The 17,796-nt window shown below is 50.5% G+C and overlaps 1 protein-coding gene across 9 annotated transcripts in view; it reads left to right on the forward strand.

The window, feature by feature from the left end:
* Positions 1-17,796, forward strand: part of FGFR1 (fibroblast growth factor receptor 1) — an 87,840-nt gene that overhangs the window by 58,988 nt on the left and 11,056 nt on the right. For 7 of the 9 annotated variants that reach the window (XM_043502998.1, XM_038384575.2, XM_043503002.1 and 4 more), the window contains 9 exons: positions 35-180; positions 1,212-1,333; positions 2,465-2,575; positions 3,694-3,884; positions 4,787-4,909; positions 5,659-5,729; positions 6,908-7,045; positions 8,732-8,837; positions 10,507-13,117. In XM_043502998.1, the coding sequence (XP_043358933.1) occupies positions 35-180; positions 1,212-1,333; positions 2,465-2,575; positions 3,694-3,884; positions 4,787-4,909; positions 5,659-5,729; positions 6,908-7,045; positions 8,732-8,837; positions 10,507-10,683 (1,185 nt within the window). In that variant the 3' untranslated portion in view covers positions 10,684-13,117. Of the gene's footprint in view, positions 1-34; positions 181-1,211; positions 1,334-2,464; positions 2,576-3,693; positions 3,885-4,786; positions 4,910-5,658; positions 5,730-6,907; positions 7,046-8,731; positions 8,838-10,506; positions 13,118-17,796 lie in introns of those variants that run through there. The other 2 variants (XR_006277109.1, XM_043502997.1) reach the window with 2 other exon arrangements.

Consider the following 17,796-nt stretch of genomic DNA (forward strand, 5'->3'; position numbering starts at 1 on the left):
GGTAACCCACTGTACCTTGGCTCTCCCATTGCAGGTGTCAGCAGACTCCAGCTCCTCCATGAACTCAGGGGTGATGCTTGTCAGGCCCTCGCGGCTCTCCTCTAGTGGCACCCCCATGCTGGCAGGTGTCTCGGAATACGAGCTTCCCGAAGACCCTCGGTGGGAGCTCCCCCGGGACAGGTGACGCAATCTCTCGCGCCAGGCTGCACAGAGGGGCAACCCCGGCCTTTCCGTAGCTAGCTGACTCCTGCATCTGATCGCAATTACTCCACAGCCTGATCCAAATGCTACTGAAGTCAAAGGAAATGCTCCTGCTGGGGTCAGCAGGAGCTGGATCAGGCCCTTAGCACATCATGTCCCATAATTATGCTAATGGGGAGGAGGACTCATGGCTGGTGTGTTCCTCCCTGAAACAGCCATTCGAAACAGCCATTCCAGAGCTTTGCCCTCAGGGTGAGCATGTGCTCCCAGGGGCCGATGTGCGTCTCCATCCTACCCTTGCTGCTTGCAGACCAGCAGCAGGGAGCATTGTGCATCTCCATGCCTGTTCCGCTGTGTCACATCTGAAATGGATTTCAAATAGTCAAGAGAAATGACTGCTGGGTTTGTGCCTTCCTGTGTGATAACCCCCTCCGTGAAACCTCTGCCCCTCTCGCTCCCCCAGACGCTGAAGGTGCTCAGAATATTCTCATCCCTACAGAGAGATCAACCTCACTCAAATCTACGGGTGGTGAGGCCTTACTGGAACATGAATCGATCTCTCTCCAGCAGCCTCAGTTGCGTAATGACCAGCTGTGGCTGCACTGCATTGATTACAAGCTCCTGAAGTTGCTGTTTTCTAATTGTATAACTCTCCATTAGAACACATCCTGATATGCAAAAAAATCCATGTGCCCTGAGCTGTGCTCGGCTTCTTAGCCCACAGATAGACTCCTCCAGCCTGCAAAGGGCATTATGTGTGTTCCTGCTTACGGCCTTGCTGGATTCTGTGCTGAAGTCACTGGGGCAATGTCACCCATATAATGTCCTCTCCCATGCACGCCCATGACGTTGGCCCTGCCTTTCCCAGGGGAGCATGCATTCCCATCAGGAACTTGCCTCCTTTCTGCAGAGTTACCTCTTGTGTCCTTTCTGTATGAATGTATCTCTCTTTGCAGACACGAGCTGCATCCCTCCTCCTCTGGTTTACCTTCTTCTCTCCTCTCATCTAGGCTCATCCTGGGTAAGCCTCTGGGTGAAGGCTGCTTTGGGCAGGTGGTTCTCGCTGAAGCCATCGGCCTGGACAAGGACAAGCCAAACCGCGTGACTAAAGTGGCAGTCAAGATGCTGAAATGTAAGTAGGGGCCATAGGCACTGCAGGGTTTTCTCCAGCTTTGCAGCTGCCTCTCTGAGTCGGTCTCAGCTCAGGCTAGCATCAATCCTGCTGACTTTGGGAAATGTACCTTGGGGAGGAGAGGCAGGGGGAGTGTGCATGTTTGCTGGAGGCCTGGCCTGGCCAGCCCTGTGTTCTAGAAGGGCCTCGTCTCTCTCCCACTGAAACCAATGGGAGTTGTTGGATTGGGCCCCAACTGAGCAAGTTTGTCGTTAGCAGCATCGATTGGGTTTTTTTCAAGAAGAGCTTCTGACTCTGCGCGCCCAGCGGCTGTCATAGGCCTATAGCTGCTGGAATCCCACAGCAGATAGCTTGAGGCCTGGAGCGTAGCCATGGCCAAGGTCTGCACAGCCAAGGAATAGCCTTTCACGCCCAGTTTGCACTCCCCTCGAGCCAGCGTTCACTTATCCAGAGCCTCTGCAGTTCAGCCCTGCAGTGGTACGTGCTGCCCAGGGAGAGCTGGGCTCTCCCCAGCAGCTGCTCTGATGGAATCCCCCTGCACAATCTAATAGCTTCTCTAACGATCTCTGTTTTGAGTGACAAAAGGGGCAATAAAAACTGGTTGTGGAAGGGGCCAGCAAATAAAGGCAGAGAAGAATTATACTCTGTGTACGGGGATGCTGTGGGTGGTCCCTTAAGGCCGGAGAATGCCTGTTAGGAAAGTCTCTTGTACAGATTTCATTCTATCTGATCTAGCTCGTTAATTTATGCCATGCTTGTCACTGCTGTCTGACCGCCTTTCTCGCTTGAGCTCGGTCTCTGCCACTCCACCTGGGAGGCGGCTGGGGAGAAATACCTAACTCCCCAAACCAGCCCAGTCCTGGAAAGGGAGATGAACCTGCAAATGCTGGTTTAGCTGTGAATATTGCAGCACTTCCTGGGGTGAAATTGTTCCGATGGGGCTACCGCGAGATATGCCTGTACGTACACAGTGTGAGTGCTCTGCATCTCTGTGAAGGAGGAGGACAAAGAAAACCAAGTCTGTAAATCTAAAGCTGCCTAATGGATGCTGCTGCAGACCTAGTTCTAGGCCTCACGTTAGCTTAACCCAGCCTGAGCAAACATGACCTGTGCCTTTCTTTGTGTTTTAAGCTGATGCTACGGAGAAGGACTTATCTGACCTGATATCTGAGATGGAGATGATGAAAATGATTGGCAAGCACAAGAACATCATCAACCTCCTGGGAGCCTGCACTCAGGATGGTAAGTTCTCTGTGCATGGCTGAGACTCCAGCAAACTGCTTCTCTGCTAGGATAGCAAGAATGCTGGGGGTAGCCTGGGGCTCCAGGGTGAGGTTGTAGAGGTGGAAAGATAAAGGGACTTTAACCCAGATGAGTTTTGAAAATGGTTGGCCATCCCAGAGCTGTCTGAAAGGGCCAGTGCCCAGTGAATGGCAGGGATGGTGTCCCTAGCCTGTTTTCCAGAAGCTGGGAATGGGCGACAGCGGATGGATCACTGGATGATTCCCTGTTCTGTTCCTTCCCTCTGGGGCACCTGGCACTTGCCACTGTCGGAAGACAGGCTACTGGGCTAGATGGACCTTTCGTCTCACCCAGTATGGCCGTTCTTATGAAGACCAGAGGGAGTTTGTGGCTGACAGGGAGGCACCTCTCCTGGCAAATGCTAGCAGGGTCAGAGTTGTCTGGCCATTTCTAGAGTCTCTCTGTGTTTGGGCCTGAAGGAACGGAAGGGATGCTGGGCCAGAAAGCCTCTGTGAGGTATATGTGCAGGCGTGGGTGTATGGATGTGCACACACAGAGCTCACTTTATATTGGCTGTGGGGAGGAGTGGAACAAGGCGGTTTGTTTTCACATGGCCGGAGCTGGTCATAGAGCCCTGGGGTTGGGTGAGTCACATCACACTCAGCCTGCATGTGGGCCTGGGTTTGTTTTTGTTGTGTGATTTTCTGGATTGGAGTGCGGCTGACTCAACACAGAGCAGGAGCAGGGCCAGTTCTTCCCCTTACACGTCAGAGGAGCAGCTTCTGACTTGCCAAAGAAGTGGTATGTGTACATGTGTGAGAGTGTGCGGGGGGGGGGGGTGTATGTACGCATGCACGCAAGATGCCCGAGCTCTGTTCTGAGCAGAGACTTTGATTCCATGCTGTGGATCAGCTCCTGCAGCTCCCCTGTATGAAACCCAAGCCCACAGGCACCCCTCAGACAGACACTTGGCAGTCATGGGGCTCTGTGCTCTGGAGGCTCTGAAGGGCTTGTGCATGTGCACAATACACAGCTTAAATGCCCATGCAGCCATGTGTCCTGTGCATCCAAGCCCGAAGCCTGAGACGCTCGGCTTTGTCCCCTCCCGTTTGCCTTAGGTCCACTCTATGTGATTGTGGAGTATGCGTCCAAAGGCAACCTGCGGGAGTACCTGCAGGCCCGGCGGCCCCCCGGCATGGAGTACTGCTACAACCCGACCCATCTCCCCGAGGAGCAGCTCTCCTTTAAGGACCTGGTGTCCTGCGCGTACCAAGTGGCCAGGGGGATGGAATACCTGGCATCCAAAAAGGTGAGCAGTGGTCGCGAGCTCCGTACTGGGGGAGCACTCGCAGAACCCCCATCCCTCTCCAGGCTGGGGAGCACAGAGGAGTGATGATTGGGCACCTCTAGGAGCCTGACCCAGTCAATGGAGGCCGGGTTCCCAGTCTGAATCCGCCCCAAGTCATGAAAACAGCCCCTGTGACTGAAAATTCAGGTAGTGGTTGGCTGGTCTGAGTCAAATGAGTTTGGGGCTCTCAATCCAAGGATCCCCAAACCCACCCCTGCACTAACCCACTAACTGGACCCTTTGCTGCTGAAAGGCCAAGGGAGCCTTGAAGACAAAACTCCCTTCTCCCCTCAGAGGCCTGTCCCCGAACAGAGCTGAGGACTTTGCCTGGGGCCCGTGAATGCTGCCGTACTGTCTGTCTGGGCTCTGTGGACAAGCAGAAATCGTAGCTGTTCAGGGCTGCGGATCTGGCCTCTTTCCCCAACATATTGAAAATTTAAAATACGAGCAATACAATGGCACTGAGTCCATCTCCGCATACCCCTAGCTGGAGCGGAAGTGAGGCTGGAGCGAAAGAGGTAATTACTGAACTGAAACCCCCGTTACCTGCCTTCTGTCTGGAATCAGGACATGTTGATAATGCTTGAAAGGTCACTCTAACGATGCTGGAGTCGCCGTGGCCAACTGCACGTACATCAGCAGTAAGCGAAAGAGTCTCTAGAGATTCTCAGCTGGCCTGGGCCAGGAAGGGATTAGGGCTTGGCACCCGGTTCCCCCGGCTGGCCGTGTTTTGTGCTCTGGGATCATGGCTGTGGCCCTGTGAAGGCTGGCGGGTAGTGCAGTGCAAGGCAAGGTCTTTGCTAACACGCCAGCCAATGCAGCAGCGAAAACCCCCGGCCTAACGGGGTCTCCGTTCTCTTCAGTGCATCCACAGAGACCTGGCTGCCAGGAACGTCCTGGTGACGGAAGACAACGTGATGAAGATCGCAGACTTCGGCCTGGCCCGGGACATCCACCACATCGACTACTACAAGAAGACGACGAATGTGAGTGGTGCAGTGGGGGAAGGGGAACGAGCTGAAGCTCCGCTTTAGAGCTAGCAGGTTTTTCCTGAGGCCTCTGCCAATGTTTATAGCTTGGCTGGAGTCTTTCTAGGGCGGTGTCTGTACTGAAGTCCCGAGCTCTGTGAGCACGGGCTGCCGTATGCAGAGAGAGAGATTCTCCTCGGTCCCGTAACAGCAGAGTGATGTCTGCCCGGTGGGCAGCATGCCCTCTGCTCCCTTCATTCTCCCCATGGCCTGCCCTCGCCCTCGGCCGCCCACCCCGCTCAGTTGCCGCGGCAGCGAGAAGGCCCAAGGCTGGGAGAGAGCAGGCCCTGAGTTTCTCCTCCTGGTGCCAAGGTCCCGAACACGGGCGATCATGGAACGCTCCCTGGCCTTTCGCACAAGAGTGGCGGCACTAACTAGTTAGGAGAAAGGGCTTAGACAGCTACCATTCCCCCCCCCAACCCCCCCGCAGGGGAGGCTGCATTTTGGTGGTGGGTGATCATCCATAAAGCCCTCGGGGATGGAGCACTAGACATCCTCTGTCCCTTTTACCCAGGACGAAGGTCCCTTTTTGCCAAAGAGACTTTCCCAGCGTAGGTGTCATGATTCCCTTGATGGCAATGCCCAGGGTGCCGTGAACCAAGGCTGGGTGTCGCAGTTACAGAGGGGAGGCTAACGTATTGTACAGAATCAAGCCTGCTTCTCCTCTGGAGGCTGAATTCAGGTGGGGGGGCTTTCCTGCATTCCAGGGTCGCTTACCAGTGAAGTGGATGGCACCGGAGGCCTTGTTCGACCGAATATACACACATCAGAGTGACGTGTGAGTACCCCACCGCTCCTGCCAGCCGTGAGGAGGTATCTGTGTTGCAGCATGGTCCTTGCATGGCTATGCGTGCCTAGGTACAATTCAAAGGATAGACTAGGTTAGGGCCAGCTGGGTCGTGGGAGGGGCTGTCCCAAAATCACTGTTCCAGGGAACTGTTTTTCCTCTCCCCTCTCTCATGGATAACACCCGCCTCTCTCCAACGTGCTGAGCGTTCTCCACTGCAAACACAGATGTGCAGCTGGACTCCAAATGAAGCTCCATATTGCTGACCCATCCACACTGCTCTCCCAGCCCACCAGCTGTATCACGTCGTGTTGGGACTCTGTCTGCATGTCTCCCCTTCCTATTTAGCCATTGGCCTGCCATGTGGCATTCAAGCAGCCTCTCCATAAGCCTCCTTTGTGTCGGGTATTTTCCCAAAGGTGAAAAGCACCAGATGGGATTCATCTTAATCTAATGAAATAATAATTGTCATAAGCAGACACAATATTTTGAATCTAAATGATCTGGCAGCAGGGCTTGTTTGTCTTCCAAATGCCTCTGAATTAGAGCTGCCAATCCGAGCTCTTCACTTTCCTGCAAAGATCTTTTAAATCATCGGAAGCTTTTAAACTCTCTCCTGTCCGATGCCTTCTGATGATGAATGCTTGGAAGCTACATTCTGCTCTCAGCTGCACAGCTGTGAGGCCATCGAAGCCGGCCTGCTTGTGCTCGTGGAACTAAAAGCTGAATTTGGCACCTGGGCTAAGGTTTTTCACAAGTGCCCAGTGATTTTGGATGACCTGAGACATCTTGCTGATTTTCACAGCATGGGCGCTCAGCATTTTCTCAAGAACAGGCCCCTTTTAAGATATGTTAAGTTGGACACCCAAAATCACTAATCACTTATGCAAACCTTGGCCTTGGTGTCCTAACAAGGGGCAAGGTGTAGTGCACTAGGACTGTGACTTACTTCCACTGTGACGGACGGACCCCGTGTGTTGTGTTCTCAGTGGGTATCACTGGTGTTGTTCTTGCGAGCTAATGATGCGCACTAGTGGCACAGGCATTCTCCCCTCTCGGTGTCTGCAGCTGCCCAGAGGAGCTGTGTGTCGGGCAGAGGGATGGGTTGCAGGGCAGTGTTGGGGTGGGAGCTGTGTCTGTTTAATACTGTGTTTTTGTGTCTGGAGCAGGTGGTCCTTTGGCGTGCTGCTGTGGGAAATCTTCACGCTGGGTGGCTCGCCATACCCCGGGATACCCGTTGAGGAGCTCTTCAAGTTGTTGAAAGAAGGCCACAGAATGGACAAGCCCAGCAACTGCACCAATGAGCTGTAAGTGCAGCTCTCTGCCAGGGAGCAAAGCCGGGATGGGGAAGGAGGTGCAGAGTCCTGACTGATGTTACCTGTCCCCTCCCCCTGCTTTGTGACAGAACCCTCGCTGACAGATGAGTGTCACAGGAAATTGATTTAGGGCTTGTCAGCACATGACAGTTAGTCCAGAATAAAGTAGGGTGTGAATTTAAAGCAAATTAACTGTTCCCAGATTAACTCCATGTGTGGACACCCTTATTCAGGAATTAGAGTGCCTCAGTGGATTAAGCTAATTCGGAATAAGGTCGTCTACACATGGAGTTAATTAGGACTAACTCCCCATGTGTAGACAAGTCATTAGAGCCCACTGGCAAGCCTTGGGTTCTTGATTCACACCAGAACTCTGAGCTGCGTGGTTCTGAGGAAGGAGAGGCTCTGGCCTGCTGCAGGCATTTGATTTAGATTAACTTTGTTCCTCTGGCTGCCCCGGTGCGGAAGCAGCTTTCGGCCCAGCATCCTTATTGCTGGTCACATCGGCTGCTGGTGCGTTAGCTGGACATGTCCTTAAAATAAACAGCCTTGGGAAAAGGAGGAGAGGAGGGGAATCTTTTCCAGAACTCAGAGTTAGAAGATTAGTCTCCAGGAACATGCTGATGGCGGAAGTCCCCTCCCTGACTTCTTGTCTCAACTTTGAGTGTCTCCAGCGATGGCCATTTCTTCCCCTCTTCTGGCAGCCTGGGCCATCCCCAGCCTGTTCACAGATTGCTGCTTTTCTTCCTCCTGTAAAACCTACATTTTTCCTGCTGCCACTTGGGCTCTTTCCATCCTCTGTGTGATGTTTGTTGGCGGATCTGGGGACAGAGCTCTATCCTCGGCCCTGCCCCTGCCCAGCTTGTTCCAGCTCCTCTTCGTAACCTGTGTCCTTTCTATACTGCTCCTTGCTGGACTTCCACCCATTTGTTTTATGTCCCTTCCTACAGCCCAAGGATCCTGGGGCTGCAGCAAAGCCAGAGCTCAGCAAAACAGCCAAGGGTTTTATTTCAGAGATCGTTAGAGACCATATTAAAAGTCAGCCTCCTCAGCTGTGCAAGCAGCACCGCCTAGAGCTAAATGGCAAGGGCACGTTTTGGGCAATGGCAGATGTTCCGAGTTATTTTCCCAGAAGTTCCCAGCCCTGCAGAAATCTCAGCTGAATCTGTTTGCAGTAATCAACATCTTCCTTTGTTATTTCTCAGCAAGAGAGAATCACAGCTTGACCTCAGAGCAGGGACTAACTTAGCCTTTAGTTATATCTTCCTCTTAGAACAACTGACAACATCCTTCCAAGCGTGCCCACCCCAGGGTGGGGTGGGGTGTCATCTTCTTTTAATGAAAAGGATTAACGCTAATCCTAAGAAATAACATCTTCTCTGATTCTGTCCTGGCCCAAGGTGCAACCCGCTGGCTCACTGCAGCCTGGGTGGCCCACAGAGTCCCTGACGCACCCCTCCAGGGAGACAGCAGCTCTCCATTTTGATCCGTGTGAGGAGCCGGAAGCCCTGAGGGTTGCAGCTTTGTGGTGGGCTGGTTGCACCCTGCTCCGTTTCACTCAAGTTTGGGGCTGCTGATGGCCCAGGTGCTGTGCCCTGGGCTCTAGCAGACAGACTAGCAAGCTTGGAATTGTCTCCAGGAGGCTTGTTCAGCCTCCTCTTACTCCTCTGTTTTCAGATACATGATGATGCGAGATTGCTGGCATGCAGTCCCATCCCAGAGACCCACCTTTAAGCAGCTGGTAGAAGACTTGGATAGGATTGTGGCCATGACCTCCAACCAGGTAAGAAATGAAGCAAATAATTAAGCAATCAATTTGCAAACCTCTAGAAGATAATAAGGTGATAAGTAACAGTCAGCATGGATTTGTCAAAAACAAATCGTGTCAAACCAACCTGATAGCTTTCTTTGACAGGTTAACAAGCCTTGTGGATAGTGGGGAAGTGGTAGATGTGGTATATCTTGACTTTAGTAAAACTTTTGATACTGTCTTCCATGACCTTCTCAAAAACAAACTAGAGAAATGCAACCTAGATGGAGCTACTATAAGGTGGGTGCAAAATTGGTTGGAAAACCGTTCCCAGAGAGTAGTTATCAGTGTTTCGCAGTCATGCTGGAAGGGCATATCGAGTGGGGTCCCGCATGGATCAGTTCTGGGTCTGGTTCTGTTCAATATTTTCATCAATGATTTAGATAATGGCATAGAAAGTACACTTCTAAGTTTGTGGATGATACCAAGCTGGGAGCGGTTGCACATGCTTTGGAGGATAGGATTATAATTCAAAATGATCTGGACAAACTGGAGAAATGGTCTGAAGTAAATAGGATGAAAGTCAATAAGGACAAATGCACAGTACTCCACTTAGGAAGGAACAATCAATCGCACACATAAAAAATGGGACATGACTGCCTAGGAAGGAGTACTGCGGAAAGGGATCTGGGGGTCATAGTGGACCAGAAGCCAAATATGCATCAACAGTGTAAAACTGTTGCAAAAAAAACAACCATCATTCTGGGATGTATTAGCAGGAGTGTTGTAAGCAAGACACGAGAAGTAATTCTTCTGCTCTACTCCGCTCTGATTAGTCCTCAACTGGAGTATTGTGTCCAGTTCTGGGTGCCACATTTCAGAAAAGATGTGGACAAATTGAAGAAAGTCCAGAGAAGAGCAACAAAAATGATTTAAGGTTTAGAAAACATGACCTGTGAGGGAAGATTGAAAAAATTGGGTTTGTTTAGTCTGGAGAAGAGAAGACTGAGCGAGATATTATAACAGTTTTCAAGTACATAAAAGGTTTTTACAAAGAGGAGGGAGAAAAATTGTTCTTCTTAACCTCTGAGGATAGGACAAGAAGCAATGGGCTTAAATTGCAGCAAGGGAGGTTTAAGTTGGACATTAGGAAAAACTTCTTAACTGTCAGGGTGGTTAAGCACTGGAATAAATTGCCTGGGGAGTTTGTGGAATCTCCATCATTGGGGATTTTTAAGAGCAAGTTGGACAAACACCTGTCAGGGATGGTCTAGATAATACTTAGTCCTGCCATGAGTGCAGGGGACTGGACTAGATGACTTCTTGAGGTCCCTTCCAGTCCTATGATTCTATGCCTGTTCCAGAACCAAACTTTCCCATAGAACCTCTTTACGGGAAGACTTGCAAATTCAGAGTCTCTGCATTGTTTACCCCCACTTGGCATCCTCAGTCCAGAAGTGAGTGAGCTGGAGTTGTTGGCTCCATGCAGTGTAGTCGCTGGTGCCTGTGGGTATCATTGGGAGTTCCATGCACATACCTCACCTGCCCACCAGAGCAAAGGTTGCCTCGCATGTGGGGAAACTGAGGTTCCTGGCTCGGCTCTGCTTGTTTCTTTAGTGTAGTGTGTCACTGCATGGCCTCTTCTAACCTGGGTTCTGGATTCTCGGTCTGAGCTGTGTCCCTGGGATTTTGTCCCCTCCAGGAATACCTGGATCTTTCCATGCCGCTGGATCAGTATTCTCCCAGTTTCCCAGACACCCGCAGCTCCACCTGTTCCTCGGGGGAGGACTCAGTTTTTTCCCACGATCCTCTTCCAGATGAACCTTGTCTTCCCAAGTACCCGCATCAGCACACCAACGGTGGACTTAAACGACGCTGAGGCTGGGACTTCCATGCAACAGACTGACAACTCTGTGTGTGTGCGTGTGTGTTTGCATGCATCTCTGCTATCCAGGCTGCTGCCAGGAAGCTGTCTGTGCAGCCATCCATCACTTTTAGCTATTGCGTAAAGGATTTCAAAGACACATCTCCCATAACCAAATTCACCGATGTCTCATGCCAGCTTCACCAGCCACCTTAGCTGTGAACTGTCTGCATCTCAAAGGTTTGTTTTTTTATTTCCTTTCCATGAAACCTGTGCTTGAATAGTTGCAGTGGACTAAAACTGAACCCCACTCTTTGGCCAGTGCCCAGATAGAGAACCAGTTGCAGGCTCCCTCTCCTGGAACCAGCCAATAATGTGCGTTCCTTTCTTTGCAAGGGATTGACAGACTGACATTCTCAAGGAGGAGGACATGGAAACCTGGACTATCCTTGTGTTCTTTTATACTTGCAAACCCACGCGATCCAAACTTCAACAGCTCAATAAGCTAATGCCAGCACTGAGTGCAGCTCCACCAGCAGTGAAGAAGTGCAGGCTGGGAAATCTTAATGCGTCGGAAGCATCTCTGTCTTGGATGGTGCGGGAACCCTAGCTGGGTGGTTATTGCAATGTGAGATGGTTTGAAGACTGGCCAATGGCTTATTAATTCCAATACTAATTTGCTTTGCTGACCAAACACATGGTACGTTGGAAATGGCCAGACGCAGCATATAGCCCGGCTCAGCACTGATAGTGGAGGAAGCAGCCAAATATACCAGTGCTAAAAACAAACAAAAAAAGAAATCTTGTGTACATAGCTACAAATATGTATAAATATGAATATATATTTACATGTCTTTTTAAAAGGGTTGTTACCAGAGATATACCAGTTTGGTAGTAAGTTACTAGTGGCTGGTAGAGATCAGTTGCTATAAAAAAAAAAAAGTTCATATATTTTGCTACTTTTGCTGTTTTTATTTTTTTAAATTATGTTCTAAACCTATTTCAGTTTAGGTCCCTCAATAAAAATTGCTGCTGCTTCAGTTTTATATGGGGTTGTATTAAACAGTAATAATAATAATACTAATGACAGTGTTTGCTGCCTTTCGGGAATATGTTGTCATTGTATAAATGGCCTTTTCTCCCTTCTCACACCTCGACCCCCATGTAAATCCCTCTGTTGGCATCTGGTGCTGGGTTCTGGATCTGAGGGGCCCTTCTGCACTTGGGCACAGCTTGTGAAGCACTCGGATCACCATATTGGTGCGTGAGTGTGTGATAGTGACGTGCTGGAGAGCCACTGTGATCTGTATTTTAAACAGAGGGCTTAGGACACTGCCAGTGACAGAGCTGGGACTCTGCCCGTGTGGGGAGGGGCAAAGCGCCTTTCCCAGCAATAGCCATAGGCGTTTGTAGGAAGCGTGAATAACCCTTTGTCATAGCTGAGTTGGTTCCCTGCTGTCTGCCTTGCATGGGGCATCTGGAGAGAGCAGGGAATACTGAATCAGCATCCATAGTGTTTAGCCACCTCCGATCCTGCTTCGCAATGTACATTCCAGCCGCGCTCCAAGCCTGCTTCAATCTTCCCATCCCTGTCTCTGAATCAGCTCCTCGTTGCTCCTGCCATGCACTCTGGTCTAGAGTGTGGAGTGCAGGGGCTGGTGAGCCCCTGTCTCTCCTCCACCTGGCGAGGTGCTCTGCTTCCTTGAACAAACTCCTTGAGTGCCTTAAACGCAGCTGGTACATCTGTACGGTGCGGATGAGGAGGTCTGCAGGGAGGAGCTTTGTAGATTCTTTCTTCCCAGTGGAAGGCCAAGGGAAGCTCCCTTCCAAAGCGGAATAAGAGGTTTCCTTGTCCTTGTTCCGGGGAAGTTCCTTGCAGTGGCTCAGCAAGGACTTTTTGGCCAGTGGTTTTGTGTGTCTTTGAACACTCATTTTCCAGTGAAACTTTCAGTTCTTAGAAACCTCAACCCTGCCTTGTATTGGAAGCCCCAGCTGTGGTTAGCATGGAGCTAAACCTGGGCTGCTTAGCTTGGGGTGCGGAAGGGAACAGTGCATTTTTGTTGTGGTGTTTTTTTTTTGTTTTTTGTTTTTTTACACGAGGCCACATCCGTAGCTGGCTTTTCCTTGTGCCAGACCTGCACTTCACTGAACTCCACGTTACCTGCGTTCAGCAAACTCTCCCTCTTAGCTGCGGCCATTGAAGGCTGTGTCCAGATTCCCCACCCTCTCACCCCCTGGAGCAGTTCCTCCGGGGGAAAGGTGCCTTCATGCTGTGGCAGACACCCAGGAGCAGGAGCCCTTCCCTTCCACTCGCAGGCATTTCAAATTCCAGAACCAGGATGCTATTACTTGAAAAGTTTATTTTGCCTTTGTACGGAGAATATTATTGTTCTAAGCTCTTCTGTAATGAATCTGGAATTCTTGTAATTATTAAAGACTTTAACCAAGAGTTTTTGATACAGCCTTGCAGTTTATACCAACTCCGGTTGGAGGTGTCTCTCTGGGAGGCTTGTGCACTCTCTAATTCCTTGTGAACAGGGAGGAGGGGCAGGAGGAGGGGACAGGTACAGGCACAGCTACTGTTGGCATTGCACAAGTTGCAACAGGTGAAAGGGCTGCTCCTTTGGATTTCAAGTACTCTTGAGTATATATGGCCATCTCCTTTACCTGGCTTTGGGATAAAGTAAATAGGGAGAGGGCGGGGGGAGGGAATCTGTATGGCTGCTCTGAGCACTTCAGCCTGATATGGGGCCTTCCCAGCATTTCCTGGTTCTCAGACAGCTAGGAGAGCATGGAGCAAAGACTTCGGGGCTCCAGAAGGTCCTAATGGACCTCTGGGGGAAGGTTTTGTGGCTAGGCCACAGGACACCTGCGTTCTGCTGTTGGCCTGCTGGGTATCATAACAGCTCAGCCAAGGACTCAGTAGCTGTCACCTCCTGCTTTGGAATTGGCTGGGAATCAACAGGGAGGCAGCTCTGATCTGAGCCAACAGAAAACCGCATTCAATCTTAAAGGAACATGTGGTAAGCGGGTTAAAATTAGTATTTGGAGGCAAGGAATGTATCCTCGTCTGTCTCTACAGCACCCAGCAGAGCCATGAGCCTGATTGGGCCTGTGGGCACTACTGGAGCATAAGAGATACCAACGGATTTCTACAGCACATCTGCTCAGTTTAGGGGTCCGCTTGGCCTAGCAGCTGCCGGCTTAGCAGTGGCCCCTTGCTCTGCCATTGGAGTGCAGCTCGACGAGGGTTTGAAAAGCACTGGACGGCAGCTGCTTGAGAACTATCAGCATCTGCCTGGTGACTCTGAGTGTTGCACAGAAAACCTTTGTCAGGAGATGGCTGGGTTACTCCTAGGTGGCAGGAGACACAGTGCGAACTACTATGAGGTAAGCCACAAAGATACTCAAGCCCAGCCTGGGGCTGAGTTCACATTAGGACCTCGTGCCAAAAGCCCGTTGCCAAAAGCTTGTGCCAAAAGCCCGTCTTGGTGTGTTCGTGGACTATCTGCACAAACTTCTTGCTAACTTTTCCCCTTGCGGGAACATTGTGAATCCTCTAGCTTTGCTCTTTGTGATGTGTTTTGAGTTTCAGCATGGTTTTTTTTCTGTGTCCCTGATTGGCTGAGCCTATGCTGTGGGATCGTTGCCCAACTCTGCAGAAGGAAATTTTCCCTTGGGGCAAGGGTGGAAAGTTAACCTAACTTTGAACCAACTGGAGAAATCCAGGGTGGAGACAGGTGACCCTGGTTCTCCTAGCCTGCGTGCAGGTGACTGGTAGGCATTGGCTTACGATGCTTTCACCCTTGATCGTTCCCCAGGCCATTGGGAACAGTCTTGTGATTTTATACTTTACTTTATACATGATTTTATACTTACATGTTATGTGCCAGTTTTAGGAGAGAAAATTCTAGTGTGCGGTCAAAAATTACCAATTGTTTTTTTGTGGGGAGACTTCTTGTTAAAAAATTGTTTTTTCAAAATTTCCCCAGAATTTTTTTTCACTGCTTCATTCATTGGAAAACCCTAACACGGTGGCCATTATTTATCTTAGTCAGAAAAACACATTTAATTCAAAAAATATTTTGATGGAAAAAACATTGCCTACCTGTGTCTAGAGAGTTCCTCTTGGGTTGGAGTTCTATGGTACTGCAGAAAAAAATCTCTGTCTTCTCCTATCATCTGCCCCGGCCTCTCACACAGTGTGAGACATGGTGATAGCCCCATTTTACAAGGAGATTAAATCAGTGCTCTTCTGGCGTACCAGAAAGGAGGTAGAGTCTCCCTGCTGTTCTGGTGAGCCTCACCCCTGCCATTGAGACCAGATCTGACCAGGTAGGGTGGGAACCTGCGTTATTCACACACATTTTCTAGCTATAAAACCCCTCTCCCACCCCACCATTCCAAAACAAAATCTCTGTCAATTGACAAACCTACACCAAACAGAACATGGGTCAGAACTCCTGGGTTCCATTTCTGGGTCTGTGAGGACCCTTTATTCTCTCTGCCTCAGTTTACCCTTTGTAAAACAAGGCTAACACAGTGTCTCTCCACAGGAGCCGTGGGAGGCTTTGTCCATGTTTGCACACCTCCTGAGCTTTTCATCCCAGGGCCTTCGAGCTCTGCACAAAGGATTAATTTTATTTCCTTTTGTTTTTCCTCCGTCAGAGAGTTCGATGCTAGACTTGCTGCAGCAAATGGAGGAATTAGCTATGGGCTGTAACCAGATGTTTTGGCAACAGCCATGTGTGCTGCCTTCCTCTTACGAAATAACTTCATCCTCAGGACAGCTGGGCTTGAGTTTAAATACTAAAATGTGACCAATTGAGCATGGAATTTTAACTACGTCCCTGCCGGAACCTCAGGCACAAGCCTCTGACTTACTGAGCTCTGTGCTCCTCTCCCCGGACTGAGCCACAGGTTGGGCTCCGAGCAGCCTCAGCTGGTCGCTCAAATCAGTTCCCTTTTACCTGCATGGTTTTAGTATTGTGTGGACATTGGAAACAGAAAATAAACACCCAGTGATGTTGGACGAAACCACCCCCATCTCTGCTCTGTCATGTTCCTGTCCAAGCACAGCTGTGTGAATGCCGGAAAGTATTTGCCAATCTCCACCTTCCTCTTCACTTTTGCACAGAGAAGATGCGTGATCGGCTGTGACCTTCCTGCTCTGGGTTCCTCTAGACCAGGAAATTGGCTTGGCCACTGGACCATTCTTCCTCGCCTAGGAATAAGGAGTCGCGTGTTGGGAGGATAAACTCCATTAATGGCTCTGAGTGTTCAGGTCCACAAGGTAAACCATGGCTTGGCAGTCACATTCCGCAGGGATGAGTCTTTTGTATTGTTCTGGGTAAATCCTGGCTGGGTTGAAGGATCTCACCTACTCTCCACCTCTAACACTTTCCCCTTACACCTTCCCCAATGACCCCATTGTCTCCCACCTCCAAACCTCCCACCTGGTGGGACTGCCCCTGTGAGCGAGCTGACATCAAAACTGATGCATCAAGTTGGAAGAGAAGCCAAATGAGTCAAGTGAAGGTCAGCGGTGGAGGCAAAGATAGGAGAAGGTCACCAGAGGACAAAAGGAAAGGGCAGCGTGGTAGGGAAAGAGATTCTGGAGTGAAGGGATGACAGCAGAGAAGAGTTAACTCCTAGGCAATGCAGTTAGTGTATTTGGGTTCCCCTGGTAGCTTCCCAGGCAGTGCCCATATCATCTATGCATAGCACAGAGAGGGACTGATTGAATGAATCTATAGCATGCCCCAAAGGGAGCTCTCCTCTGCCAGGCATCCTGCTCGGAGAGGCTGCTGTGTCCTGGCAGCTGGGGACAAACCTCACTTTTCCTGAATATTCCTCTCCAGACAAGTTTTCTGCCAGGAGCAGAGGAGCATTTTCTGGCTTCGCCAGGCAGACTGGGGAAGATGGAGGCTGGCACCAGGCTGGCACTACGGGGGCACTACATGCCATGTGATGAACGAGGGACCCAATAACTTGCCCTTTGGGAGTAAGCATGTGTGACACCCAATGGGAGTTACTCCAGAGCATCCTGCAGTCCTGGATCCCCTTGATAGTCCTGGCATTCTGTCCAAAATGTTGTCCTTACCCTCTGCCATTTTGTCCCAGGCAGGGGTAAGCTCTTTTTCCCCCAGCTGGTCAGAAAATTTTTTGGCTAGGTCAGCACTGGGAAACAGTTACCACATTGCTGCTGTGTGTTCACTGGCTCGTCTGCTGGGGCTGCAGATTGTGGTGAGTGTGACACAACCACTGTGATTGGGGGATAGAAAGACACTGTCACTCTACTGACTTCTCTGGGAGCAGAGGACATGTTTGCAAGTTTGGCGGTACATGGGTGAGCTGTGGAAATCCACAATGGCCTTCCTCCATGCTGAGGCTGTCATTTGAATGGGGATTGAATTCAGGGCTCCCTGCCACCCTGCTCCATAGCCAGCTCTCCTGAAGCCACTGGGACTGCAGGGAAGAATTAGGGCTAGTGTTTGTACACAGGCTGCAAGTTGCTGGCAGACACCCCAAATCCAGCCTAGATTCCAGCTCGAGGGGGCCCAAACCTCTCCTGTGATGCTCATTTAAATTCCATCTGCTTCGATTCTATTCTTGAGATTTCCCTGCCTCTTGCTTTGCCTTCTCCTGCGAGGATGAATACGGTGCCAGCCCTGATTCGCTCAGCGTTACCACAGCCTGTTTGAATTTAAAGTTCACCCCACTGCCTTGAGAAATTGTTCAACGCCTGAGAAATGCATTTCAGCTGTTGAGAGTCTTGAGATGATAAAACCTAGAAAATGGCCTTTAAATGGGGCCTGGGTTTCCAAAGCACCGGGCCCTGCAGGGCCCGAGTGCCTGCCATTCACATCTGGCCGCTTGCGGAACTGCTGTCATCAGGTTCAGGGCAGCATTGCTGAGTCATGAGTCACTTGCTGCATCAGCTGGGACCAGACGGGTGATCCTGCCAAGCTGGAAAATTCAGAATGCTTTCTGCAGCTCAAAAGCTGAGCTCACCCTCCCCTGGCTTCAGCTTTGAAAGGTTGAAATGCGATAAGGTGCTTGTACACACAGCCCAGGATAAGGAGCTGCTTGGGTGGATGGAAAGAATAAGACAGCTGGGCTCAGAAG

This window comes from Dermochelys coriacea, chromosome 26 (assembly GCF_009764565.3).
Source record: "Dermochelys coriacea isolate rDerCor1 chromosome 26, rDerCor1.pri.v4, whole genome shotgun sequence".
NCBI lineage: Eukaryota > Metazoa > Chordata > Testudines > Dermochelyidae > Dermochelys > Dermochelys coriacea.